This window comes from Poecilia formosa, unplaced genomic scaffold (genome assembly GCF_000485575.1).
Source record: "Poecilia formosa unplaced genomic scaffold, Poecilia_formosa-5.1.2 Scaffold799, whole genome shotgun sequence".
NCBI lineage: Eukaryota > Metazoa > Chordata > Actinopteri > Cyprinodontiformes > Poeciliidae > Poecilia > Poecilia formosa.
Window position 1 is genome coordinate 26,790 of NW_006800738.1, and position 12,801 is coordinate 39,590.

Here is a 12,801-nt window from a genome sequence, read left to right on the forward strand (position 1 = left end):
TATATATATATACATATATATATATACACACACACACACACACACACTATGGTATGATATGAGAATCTGTGAAAAACATTGAGGTTCTCTGCCCTCACCCAGTGCAACTAGATACAACCAATCAGAGCCAAGAGGTGGGTCTTAGTGTTGTCAATCACCCTCCTTGTTGTCTGCTACATTGCATCTAGCAGTCCCTGTTGTGAATGCTAAGGCTAGTTAGCATGGACACCTAATGACAGGTCTCCATGCTAACTGGACACCATGTTAGCATGTTTTCCTGGAATGGTTAGCACATTGAGCAGTGCGTACACAAGATTGATTGACAGCGATAAGACCCTCACTTGCTCTGATTGGTTGTTTTTGGCTGGGAGCGGTGCAACATGGTGACAGTTTTAATAAATATGTCAAAAATATGATGTTTTTATAAGTTACATGCTGGAGCTTTAAAGCTTTCATTTTGCTGCTGTATTAACATTTTCTAAGCACTTTTGGCATTTTTTTTTCTATTGGCAGTAAAGTAGCTAACATTTCTTTCTGGACCTGGTTTCTATTCCATGTTTCTGTGTGTGTGAGATGCAGTCAGGAGAACAGGTACCTAACCAGGATATTTTCATTGGGACCTAAACAAAGTAATGCACAAACACAAAGTGAATGGACAGAATTCATGGCTTCTGTTTTACGCTTCGGAAAGCGGCCCTGGGTTTCTACTCAGCCTCTTTGACTCAACGCTTTGATGTATTTGGATGAAGTCATATTTGACCTCAAGCCACCATCACTTTGACATCTGGAGGACATGAAGGAACAGAGACCGTTTGTTCTACTTGTACAGAAAACCCAAAAGGCTCCTAAGACCCAACGACTGGTCTTCATTAGTTGACGCTGACCCTGTTCCTCATTACCTCTTTCATTTAATGTTGCAACTAGACTGCAGAAGCTGCGGTGAAACTAACTGCTAGGTGTTTATATCAAGATGAAGCTAAAACCTCTCCATGAAACGAGATGACTGTCTGATAATCTGCCACATATTCCAACACACACCACATCTGTTGAGCCGTACCAGCTCAAGGCAGCACCGCTCTGGCTGCCAACGTCATGTGTCAAAGAAATATTCCTATTAAATCTCTTAAAGCCTGTTGTGAACAATGACTTATCACAATGATTTAAATAGATCAGTACAGACGGGTAGATAATTATGTCAACTGAAAAGACTTCTACTGTTAACACTTAATGCACAAACTGGTCTGACCTGGCTCCTTGATGCTTTCGATTGTGTTGCTTTTGCGAGGCTGTCAAATGTCGTAACTTGACACAACAAACCGTCCAGCAGGTACAGGTGAAGCAGTGCGCCTCAGGCTGAGTGTCAGCAAGAGGTTATACTACATGTAGAGCGGCAAATGACAAAAACAAGCCAAGCATGCCATGTTGTGTAATGTTTTCTTGCTCTTTAGTAATGCAAGTCTAGCAACAATAGCACTTTAATTATCGGAATTTGGCTGCAGTACCAACAGAGCATGGATGAATCATCCTCTGGAGAATCTTGTTTTAGTTTGACTGGTTGACATTTTAGGCATGGGGAAAGTCAGGACACTTCACTAATAGTCCATAAATGGCACCTGGTTTTTTTTACTGCATCATAAAACAACCTTTAGCCAAGTCAACTTTTTATACATACTTATAAAACAGCAAGACTGACCAAAGTATCAAACACAAGAAAAACACATAAAAACATGGAAAACATGATTGGCAATTACTTAGGGTATATTATTTAATGACTCAATCAGATTCTCTCACTGGTTTTAAAATGTTGCTTAGGTTTATTAAAACCTAATTGTGAGATGGAAGTTTGGAAACTGCAGCCCTGAGGAGGAGCTGCACCTCGAAGGCGTTTTGCCACAGGAATTAAATTATGCATGAAAGAATCAAGGCAACACTCCAGGTGTGTTTTTGATGAGGGAATAACATCATAGCATGATGAAAAGCTCAAAAAGTACATTTTACATAACACTGTCCCTTTAAATCAGCACTCTGCTGTACTGCTGTAGATTTGCTGACTTTTTTTATTTTTATTTTTTATGAAAACTACCTCGAGACGACATGTGTTGTGAATTGTGAAATTGGAACCGGTCCATCTGGTAGAATATAAACACATGAAGAAAATAAAATTGCTGTGTTTGTTTCACTCCAAGCATGCATTTGCTGTTTATTCCCCCCCACAAATGTCCTATCATAAAGTTTAAACACTAAACAAGCAGCCAGAAAGCTGACATCTACAGTGTTTTGGAACTGGCCTCGTAACCGTTCCTGGACTGATATGTCGAAATAATTGCTTGGATAAGACCACATCATCTTCACTTCTAAGTTTTTAATTTGGTCCCTAAGGACCAAATGCACTGCTTACCACTCCAGGGAGCTTTATCTCTGCAATGAGGTACTCAGGGTGTCCAGTGGGGGGCTCCACCAACAGCGAGCATTCTGGTCTGAGCACAGAGAAGACCCACACATCCATGTCACCAACGCTATTTTAATGTAGCATAAAAGACAGAGAGAGTAAGAGCTGCCTCACCTTTTAACACATGCCGGGCCGTTTTCCCTGAGGGCAGAAAGAGATTCATCCTTCATTCATCGTTTACACTATTACAGTGTAAAATTAAAGCTTTCATTGTTTTAATATGGAATTCCATTACTTCTAATGTTGTCTCATGCCAAGAACTAGCTTGAACTGCACCCAGAGGACAAATAACAGACTTTGCACAGTGCATTAGAACGGTGTCAAATTAAAACCACTTCAGTGTGTTTCACTAAGATTTCACATGACAAAAAAAGTACATCAGAATTTAGAAACGGAGGGTGAAATATGTCGATAGAAAAAGCAGGACGGTGCACCGAATGCAGCTTTCTGGCCGATCACCATTCCCAAGTTAGCCGATACTAATTTTTATTTATTTATCTTTATTTAAAAAGTTGCTAAAATGGCAACAGTGAGGCTAAGTCTTTTGCAATAAACCAATTAATGACATAAATTAAAACAAGCTCAACAGTTTCCATTGGCATGATGGCTTGTTTTGCTCATGTCTCTCTGTTTCTACCAAAAACTGGATGACAAAAATCTCCAGGCTTTTCAGAACTTTAGTTGGAATAAATAAGGCACATCATGCATCCTTTCACTCCGCTGTATGTTGGTTTCTCTCTCGCTTAATCCTGATAAAATACACTGAAGTTTAAGGTTGTGATTCGAACAAGTTAAAGTCACAGGGAAACGTTTTAACCGTTCAGCGTTGAAACGAAGCGACTTACTGAGGCTGCAGTTCCTGGATCACCGGCCTGCTCTTCATCCGGATGTTCTGCTCACTGACGGAGCCAAGGAATTTTCTGTTCTTCAGCACTTTCCAGTCTGCACAAACACATCCCAAACCTTGTCTTGATGTGGTCCAACATTGTCAGAGAGACAAACACGAGTTCAGACTCACCTCTGTTTAGCTCCAGGCTGTATTTATTCTCCAGGCCCTCCACGGACACCAAGATAACAAACTGCTGGAACAGAGGATCCTTCTGCGAGACACCGTCACACACACACCACATCCTTTACTACGCTGTACAGCACCAAACATGGTAAGCATGTCATCTGACAAGTCACCTGGCTCTTCTGGAAGAAGTCCTGGTTGATGACGACGTCATAGGCTGTGCAACCCTGAGAGTCTGAAAGACAGCAGCAGATAGGTGGCGCTATAATGGAACGCAGCTGTTCAGATTTCATCTAAGTCCAGGGTTTCCTCCACATGTAGCTGATTGATTCAGAATGAAGTTTTTGTTTCTTTTTAGCCTACATTTGCGCACTTACGCTAACTCTAGTCAATATTAAAAATGAATTTAAATATTGAACGTTAAATTTTACTGTATTTTTGAAAAACCAAACACCGCCGGCTACGGCCTGTGAAGCTGGCTACTACGCGCTGTGCCACTTTCGGGAGTGAAGCCGAACCAGAGACGACAGTCAAAAGTCGAGGAAGAGAAAAGGCGAAAGAAAAGGAAGGATAAGCTGAATGCATTTTTAGTTCAACTCGTGTCAAAACTATCTTAATGTTAACATGTGTTGCATTTGAACAACAGCAGATAATAAATGCCATTTGGCCTTAACGCAGAATTTTTTTCAGACCTTGAACAGCACTGTAATTTTCCCGTAGTGACTCGTTTCTGGTAGCGTTTTCAGATGAATATATTACTCATTTATGTTATATATTATAAGAGGAAGGGAACCCGAGGAAGATGTTGAGGTAATACTAGAAATCCTCCCTCCAGTTCTCAGGAATATAGAAATGATGGTGATCTCATGTGTGTAATATTTAAATGTTCCCAACGCTTCCTGCATGACATTAGCAGTTGAAACAAATCGAAAGTCAGTCAGAAGTAGCTCGGTTTCTCTCCTTTCTCAAACATAATTGCTTTCATCTGTTTTTGAAGATATCCAGAAAAATACAATGCAGGCTGCCAACTGACCAATTAGATTACTGCAACAGAGTTGTAATTTCAATTGCACAGGGTGAACATAGTGAACAAATCTGTAAAACAAAAACATCCAGTTTGAAATGGTCATAATTAAAACCATGTTGCTGTTCTAAACCAATAAAGAAAAAAGTCAGCTCAGAATGTCAAATACTGTAGCATTATTTTGACTAACCAAACCTTTTGACCAAATTACAGATCACATCACAACCTCCACATTTCCGTCATCTTAAGAAACCTGCAGGCTTTGGCCTCTGCTACATACTGTTGTCAGTTTCTGCATGCGGCTCTCCCAGGCTCATCGGAACTCTGTAGCCGCTGGGATCCTCCGACTGGAGCAGCTGCACAAGCTCCTCTCTGGAGAGATCAGGGGGCGGCGGGACAGAGGTCGACTGGCAGATGTTTATGAAAACCTTCTGCTTGCCTGGCTCCGAGAACGTCTTCACACACAGACCTGGGTGGAGGAAAGAGCGGAGATGTAGAGAAAAAAAGTACTAAAAAGGAGAAAGTGAAAGAAAACTATAAAGTCTACCAGGTTTGGATTAATAAAAAAATATATATCATAGAGATGTTTCATGTGTGAGGGATCGGGGAAAGTCAGCCCAGACTAATTAGGTGAAAATATTACCATTACGAAATAGCACGTTGCTCTCTTCCAGTTTACACCCAATAAGGCTTAACGTGATTCAAGATACAAGTCATGAAAACCTAAACCCTCCCAAAGACATAAGAACTGCAGACCCTCAGATATCTTCAGTAATCACGTACAAGCAATGTTCTACCGTTTATCGACTTCCAACAACAACATTGTTGAGAGACTTTGGGACACTCTGGGTGTTTTTCCCACCTGATAGTCCAGTAGACTCGGTTTGATTGTGGACCAAAATTGCCACATTTGTTCCGTCTTCAGCTGGAACGGTTCGATTCCACACTGCACTGTGTCAACCCAGTTAAAAAATAAACCTGCTACCTAATTTCTCAGTTTGTTAATCTTTTCAGTTCATCCCCATCTACTAGGCATATAAAAGAGGCCTGGGCTTCTGATCTACCTGGTGAGATTTCAGATGAGCAATGGGATTTGTCTCTTTCAAGAATCAAAACCTGCTCCATTAACTCCAGACTGCAACTTATTCAATTCAAAGTTATCCATCGGCTGCACTTTTCTAAAACTAAACTCAATAGGCTATTCCCCTGCGTCTCACCAAAATGCGACAAATGTAAATTAGATGATGGGACTCTGGGTCACATGTTTTGCTCCTGTCCTAAACTAATGGACTTCTGGTGCAGGATTTTTGAATTTTATAGCAATGCTTATGGCAAGCCTCTATTTCCGGATAGGCATTTGATCATTTTGGGTTGCTCTAAATCCTCTCTTGCTCTTCCCATGTCCCTACAACAGTCTCTTAATTTTTGGTTTAGTGGTAGCAAAGCGGGTTATTCTACGGGAATGGAAATCCTCTACCCCGCCTTGTTTTAAGAAATGGCTTAATGACATGGTGTCCTATATCTATCTTGAGGAAATTCGATACTCTTTGTCTGACAATCATCAAAAGTTCCTGGATGTGTGGGGTCCTTTCAATAGATACATACAAAATAATAGGCTAAAATAACTGTCGTTTACATCTGGACCTGTATTTTCTAATAATTTATTTTACTCATTTACCGTTTTGTCATTTCTATTGTGATTATAACTTGTTTTCATCTTTTCTTGTTATTCCATATTCTATGGTGAGCTGTTTGATTCAATATCCTCAGAAATGTCTGTTACTCGCTTGGACTCTGTCTCATGCTCGATAACACTCTACAATCTGATGTGCACTTATTTTATCCTCTTATCAGACCCTTTGTTAGCTGACAGTGTTCTGATTGTTCTGTCTTGTGGATTTTTGTTTTGATGATTTTGGTTAGTTTTTTTTTTTCTTTGTTTTAGTTTTTATTATTTTTTTTATCCTTGATATTTCGTCCTCTAATTTGCCTGTTTATTCTTGAAAATCATAAATCAATATTAAAAAATAAATAAATAAATAAATAAATAAATAAATAATAATAAACCTGCTCACCCCCTCGCCTGTGGGGGCGCTGCACCACGAACCACTGAAGGACTCAACAGGGGAACCTTTGAATCAATTGAGAGCAACTTTCATCTTCACAAAATGTAAACAAAAATGGCGTGGCATCAAATTTTAGCGATTGTAGGATTTCCCTTCTGTCTTTGGCAAAAGACCACAAGTCGTTCCTTCAGTTACCAAGTTTGTTTTGGTTGTATCTATACACATGTATATGATGTAGTCCACTTCCTGCTTTTGGAGAGGTCTACTGTCATGCATAACTTAAACAGAACAGAAACCCAGGTTTATAGGCAAACCGATGTTCGCCTTTTTGGTCCACATCAGAGTTCATTTATGAAATTATCATACCTGGCTCAAAGGGGATGACAAAAATGGGAGAGAGACGAGTGGGTCTATACAAACAACAATTTATTTATACAAAAATATGGCTCTGAGATATATGGTTCAAAATACGGTTCAGTTAGGGGGCCAACCTATCTGCCTGCTTCCTGAAAAGAAGAAGAAAAAAAGAGACACCTAGTGGATGGGAGGGGATCGTCACAGCATTCACACCTCCGCAGACGAACCAGACCTTCTAAAGAAAGTAGAGTTTGAGTATGAAACTCTTCTTGAGTCTGGGAATGAACAGGGCTGGTGTGAATGCAACCTAAATTACACTACTTTGTTTATTTCTTTTTGTTCTTTAGGCTTCCACTGCAGCATTTCATCAGTTTAAGGTGTGAACTTTAGCTGGAGAAGTCCGGCACACATTTCTTTCTGTTTCACATATTTCAATCTTGATTATTTTTGTTCTTTTGGACGACCCAGGATTTAAATGATGGATAGAATTTCTTAAATAAAACATTACGATTCTAGAATTTCCACCTTTCCACCTCCATTCTTGACGACAGGGATTTCAGTATTGCTTGCTCTGCTTTGTGTCACACCCGGCATGATCCCGTAATCCTACTGTCTGTTCAGGCCCTTGTGATATGAAGCACCTGGTTGACACTTACCTTTATGTTTCAAAATGCTTACCTGGTTGAGGCCGGATTAGTGTGGAATCTGGAGATTCCGACTGCAGCTTTCCCATCGTCTACAAAAACGACAGTTATTTTATTATCTGTGTTTGGACAAATTATACATTCTTTTCTTTTGCTCCCTTCTCCAACTGCATGCGCTACGACACGTTGCTTTCTCAGAGCGATAAACTATTTTATTTAACTTCATTCAATATTTTGTTCTGGTTGTGAATTGAGGTTTATAACCTTGTACATAAAATGGCAGAGAATTTCTTCTGAATGCCTGTGTGCAGAACATCCATGGTATGTAAATGTTGTGCTTGTAAATCAGAATGTGTAGTTGTAAATAAATTTAGCCACTATTTAAATCAAAATGTTAGATAAATTCCACCTTTGTGCATCCAAAGACAAGAATTTGACTGACTAAATTTTCAGATTTTGTCTGGAAAAAAAAGAGTAAATAAATAAATTGGCATGTATAGATCAGGAAATTCATGAAAAAAAAAAAAAAAATCAATATAATTTCAGAATGACACGTTGAGATTTCCCAGACTCACACCAGCCTCAGCCTGAATGGATTTTGCTTGACATTCTATAAGGCTGTGGTATGAAAAGGTGTTGCTGGTGTAACTTTTCATACCAGAATGTTTCCTTCCACTCAAACTTCAATGAATAAGTGTAAACAACCTTAGTCTTTAGCGATGACCTTTAGTCACTAACCCTCCTAGTGGAGGTTGATCATAACCGTCCAGTCAGCAGTTAATTCAAAATATTCTCACTTTCTGAGACACTGATTTTTGAGTTTTCATTACCTGGAAGTCACAAATAAAGGCTCGACATATTTCACTCTCCATGTAATCAATAATTAAAACATGAATTTCAGATTCTGAAATGAAAATTTTCCACAATACTCTAATTTATGAGATCTACCTGTACAATATATGTTCTACTTTGTCTTACTCTCTTATAAAATCCTGATGAAATACCTTGAGATCTACCATTGAAACATCAAAATATATGACAATTTCACAATTCTTGCACTGTGAATACTAACAGCAAACCAGATGTGATAAAGTAAGGGAAGGATGATGACCTGCAGCAGCATCTGCTGGTAGAGTTCCTCTTGTTGCTGTAACTCCAGCTCAGAGTTGAGAAGTGATGAGTCAGTCATCCTCAGTTTGAGCTCAACGCTGCCAAAATGAAAATACAAAGATGATCAATTCTTCACATATCATTCTTCACCCATCCGGCTATAGCAGTTAAGGCTGTCATAAATGTGAAAGCTTAATAAATACTTTACATTAAGAATTGTTTCACATTAAAGGGAGCTGCCATTAAGGCAGAAAAATCTGGGAGCATCATATTTGAAGACTTTGCTGTGTCAAGCTGTATTCATTATGACAACTTTTTTTATTTACTCAGCATTAAAGAATATAATTACAGTAGTGAAGTGAGGTGAGCATCATATCCATGCTGGGCTGAAGATAATGCTAGCATAAGGACACAAAGACTCACTTATAAGATGTTGATGACAATTCAAGTCTGCTTGCCAAATGAAAATGCTTTATTTTTTTTTAAAAAGTATGAGAACTTGGTCTGCATTCAGGATTTATTGATACATTGGGTGTCCTATAGAGTTATCATAACATCCATCCAATAGGATGGAGGCAGGGAATCTCATTAAATTCACTTCTTGAATGACTTCAAAAAGTGAGCAAGGGAGCTGTAATGTTTTTTTTTTTGTTTGTTTTTTACTCTGACTCTTTCATCTGCTGACTAACTCTCTCTACTTCTCCCTCTCTTTTTCTGTGCTGTTAGGCTGTATTGGCGTACTGAACACGCAAATAGGTTGATGCAGGTCTATAATTATGTTGTGTATACACATAATTGTGTGTATAAAATTGTGTTGTTTTATTTCCTGTTAAATTAGCTCATTTTTTCACCTGTGTTTCCTGATCAGTTACTGTCTCGCAGAGTGTTTAAGTTCGAGTCATGCCTTTGTCTGGTAATGGGATTCTTGTGTGTCTTACGGCTGCAGTTTGGTGAATATGTCATGTCAGGTCTTTGTGTTAAATAAATCTTCATTATGCCCCGTCGCCGTTTGCATTTCGGTTCTCCCACATCTCCACCTTCACCAGTCCTGATACTTACTAACCGTTTGTTCTCATCTGAACATCTGCACTCTAGTCATCTGGGCGGTCTGATAAAAAGTGTGTTGCTCTAAATATGCACAAAAACCCAAAATGTTTGAAGCACATTAAAATCCAATCTGTCAAACCTCATTAAAAGAAGGTGCCAGACAATCGAGAATCTACTTGTCAAGTTATATAAGGTCAAGGTACACCAAGGTTTTACAAAAATGATGGCATCAAAACTGCCATAATCTCACTAATGAGATTAAGCAACAGTAAGAACGGCAGAGTGTTCTTACTCAGGGTTTTCAAACCATTAAGAGTTCATGCCTGCCTTTCGAGCCACACTGGGCTGTGAGACAGAAAGTGAAGTTTGGTTACTCGAAGACAAAAAAACAGCTTAGTCACTGGCTGACATTTTGCAACCAAGTGACTTTTTTAAAAATTTTATTTCCCAAACTCCCTTGATCTCAAGTACAGTTAGGTACAGATACATTTTCTCACATTTCGGGATAAATCAGAAACTGTTCGCATGATTATTTCTGTCATCTGTCACAGTGCGTAATACTTGCAAAAATACAAGACGACGTATCGGCAATTAAGTTCTACGAAAGCTGAGGTTCTTTTTAGGCAACTATTAGTGCGACACATGCACTTGATGTACACAAAGTCATACACAGACAGTTCAGAGGTCTTTTTTTTCTTCTGTCTAATCACCTCTGGCAGTTCAAAGACTCATCCTCTCCAGACTAAACGTAAATCTGAACTCACGGTGCCAGACGTTCATTTCCTCAGAAGCCTCTTGATCTTTTGTCTCACATTATGTCACCTCTCTCGTGTGAACACAGATTGTGCTGTTGTGTTGCACAAAGAAGTTTTAGTCTGCTAGCAAAACTCCGAGACACTTACTGCAAACATCTACTCTCCTTAATGTGCCAGGGAAAGCATGCAAAGTGCTAATTTATACATTGATACGAAATGGGAATTGCTTCCAAACAGCCTAGCTCATATTTGTGGTGAAGACCAACTTCTGACAGCCTGACACCCGATGTTCTGAGCCACGCCACAGCTTAAAGGTGGAAGTGTGGAGCAGAAAAAGAATGTCATATAAGTACAAGGTGTGGGTGAAAGGCAGGGTTCTTGCTCAATGTATTATTGTTTTTATAGCGCACAGCGGCAGATTCATGGTCCCCTCACTGCAGCCTGGGTAACTGAGAGATCTGAGGTTGTGTGTACTCATTCTCACCCTAGCACGTATGAGTGCACACACTTGGATACACACCAAAAAGATATAAACTTCAATAGTGTCGCAACTTTCCCTCAGCCTGCCTCCATCCCTCTCTCCTTTCTTTCCAGAGCAGATGTGCAGGACTATCACTCAGTCTGCTCTTATTTCCTCTGATTCTTCTGATCCTCATTATTTCATTCCAGCAGCTTTGACAGTATGCTAAAAATGAGATCCACAACAACATGAAGCCAAAGTGAAAACACAATGAATTCCTCATATAAACCCATCCAGCAATAGTTGTTAAGAATGTCACAAGTGTGGCATATTTTACAATGAGTTATTTAACATTAGGTTTTCTATTTGAATAGTATAACTTAATAGGGACATGAGCAAAGAGCATATTAGGGAATTTAAAAGCATTTTAAAAGTTTTTTTTTTCTTTGAAATAAATAACAGAGGAATAGATACACCAAAAACAGACATTAGCTTATTAGTGACCATTATAATTTTATATTTAAAAAGTAATATTTAATGTAACCACGAACATGCATTACAGACTATTCACAAATTATTATTATTATTATTATTATTATTATTATTATTATTAAGAATCACGTAACAAGTTTACATGTGCAAAACTGTTATAACGTAATGAAAAAGACACAGTTGCAAATTAGCCTAGCTTGAGCTTGTTAGCCCACGAGACGAACAACTTCCGGTTGTCTTTGGCAGCTGCTGAACTTTCTACAGTGTATTCTTTGTTTCTTTAATATTTTAACACGTCTTGACATGCTTAAATAAATCTGTGCTTACTGTTTCAAATCGTCCGGTAAGCAGCAGAAGGCACGCTGTGTTATCTTCCTTGTAGCAACAACCTTTTCCGCCTCGAGCATTTCAGAATAAAAGCATTCAAAACATGTCCAGAAGCGCAATGAAACCGCAAGTTCGCGGTGAAACATGTCACTCACACAGAGGCAGCAGGGGGAACCCAAACACTTAACACCTCCAGCACAACACCTCCGCTGTGTTAATTTGTAAAAACAGCAGTTGTAGTCACTCGCTCCCCATTTTTTTCTCCGCGGCTTCTTGGAAGAAGAAAAGACAGAAGCTTTTTTCCCCCTCTGAATATAGAGCGAGTTAAAATATTCAAACCCTTGGTGTGGAGTTTGACTTGGCCATTCAATCTTACACATATATACTTAGACATATAATTTACTTTGACGTACAGGATACCATTAAGCTCGGACTACTATAGATTTAGAATTTTTTGTCCTGTTGGAATGTGAATCTCCCTCAGTCTTACAGACTGTAACAGGTTTTTTTTTCCAAGACTGTAATTAATTCCCTTAAGAATTCCTGTTTACTCCAAACCTTTCTAGTAAAGTCATGCAAGTTACAGCTTGATAAGGTCAAAGTTCTAAACTGAAAAAAACAAACAGACTGATAAAAAAAAATGCCAACAAGGACAGCCTAATTTCGGAGTAAATTTTATGCTTCCATCAAAAATATTGCCAAGACAGTAACAGAGCAGTAAAGAGGAAGAAATTTAAGATGTCAGCTCTGAGCCGCAGGATCCGATTGGCTGTCCGTCAAGACACGGGACGATCCTCTACCCAAATTAAGGCCATTACTGGTGCTGACTGCAGCCCAATAACCATCAGACGGCATCTGAAAAAGAGAAAAAGTTTCTACGTCAGATGAGAAGAGCAAACCTTCCTTCTCCCATCCTCACCACTTTCTACAGAGCGACAGTAGAGAGTATACTGACCAGCAGCATCTTCATCTGGTTTGGATCATGTAACACCTCTGACTGGCAACATGTAGAGAGTATGGTGAGGACCATCTGGACTGAGCTTCCTTTCATCCTTGAC

General features: G+C 39.2%; 1 protein-coding gene across 1 annotated transcript in view; it reads right to left on the bottom strand.

Moving 5' to 3' along the window:
• pih1d1 (PIH1 domain containing 1) overlaps positions 1 to 12,040 on the bottom strand; it is a 13,260-nt gene extending 1,220 nt beyond the window's left edge. Inside the window, exons 1-9 of the mRNA XM_007543320.2 lie at positions 11,744 to 12,040; positions 8,664 to 8,760; positions 7,587 to 7,644; positions 4,766 to 4,954; positions 3,635 to 3,696; positions 3,468 to 3,549; positions 3,295 to 3,391; positions 2,564 to 2,590; positions 2,399 to 2,477 (exon numbers count right to left, since the gene is read on the bottom strand). Of these exons, the coding sequence (XP_007543382.1) occupies positions 2,399 to 2,477; positions 2,564 to 2,590; positions 3,295 to 3,391; positions 3,468 to 3,549; positions 3,635 to 3,696; positions 4,766 to 4,954; positions 7,587 to 7,644; positions 8,664 to 8,760; positions 11,744 to 11,889 (837 nt within the window). The 5' untranslated portion in view covers positions 11,890 to 12,040. The remainder of the gene's footprint in view (positions 1 to 2,398; positions 2,478 to 2,563; positions 2,591 to 3,294; positions 3,392 to 3,467; positions 3,550 to 3,634; positions 3,697 to 4,765; positions 4,955 to 7,586; positions 7,645 to 8,663; positions 8,761 to 11,743) is intronic.
• Between the last annotated feature and the right edge of the window lie 761 nt (positions 12,041 to 12,801).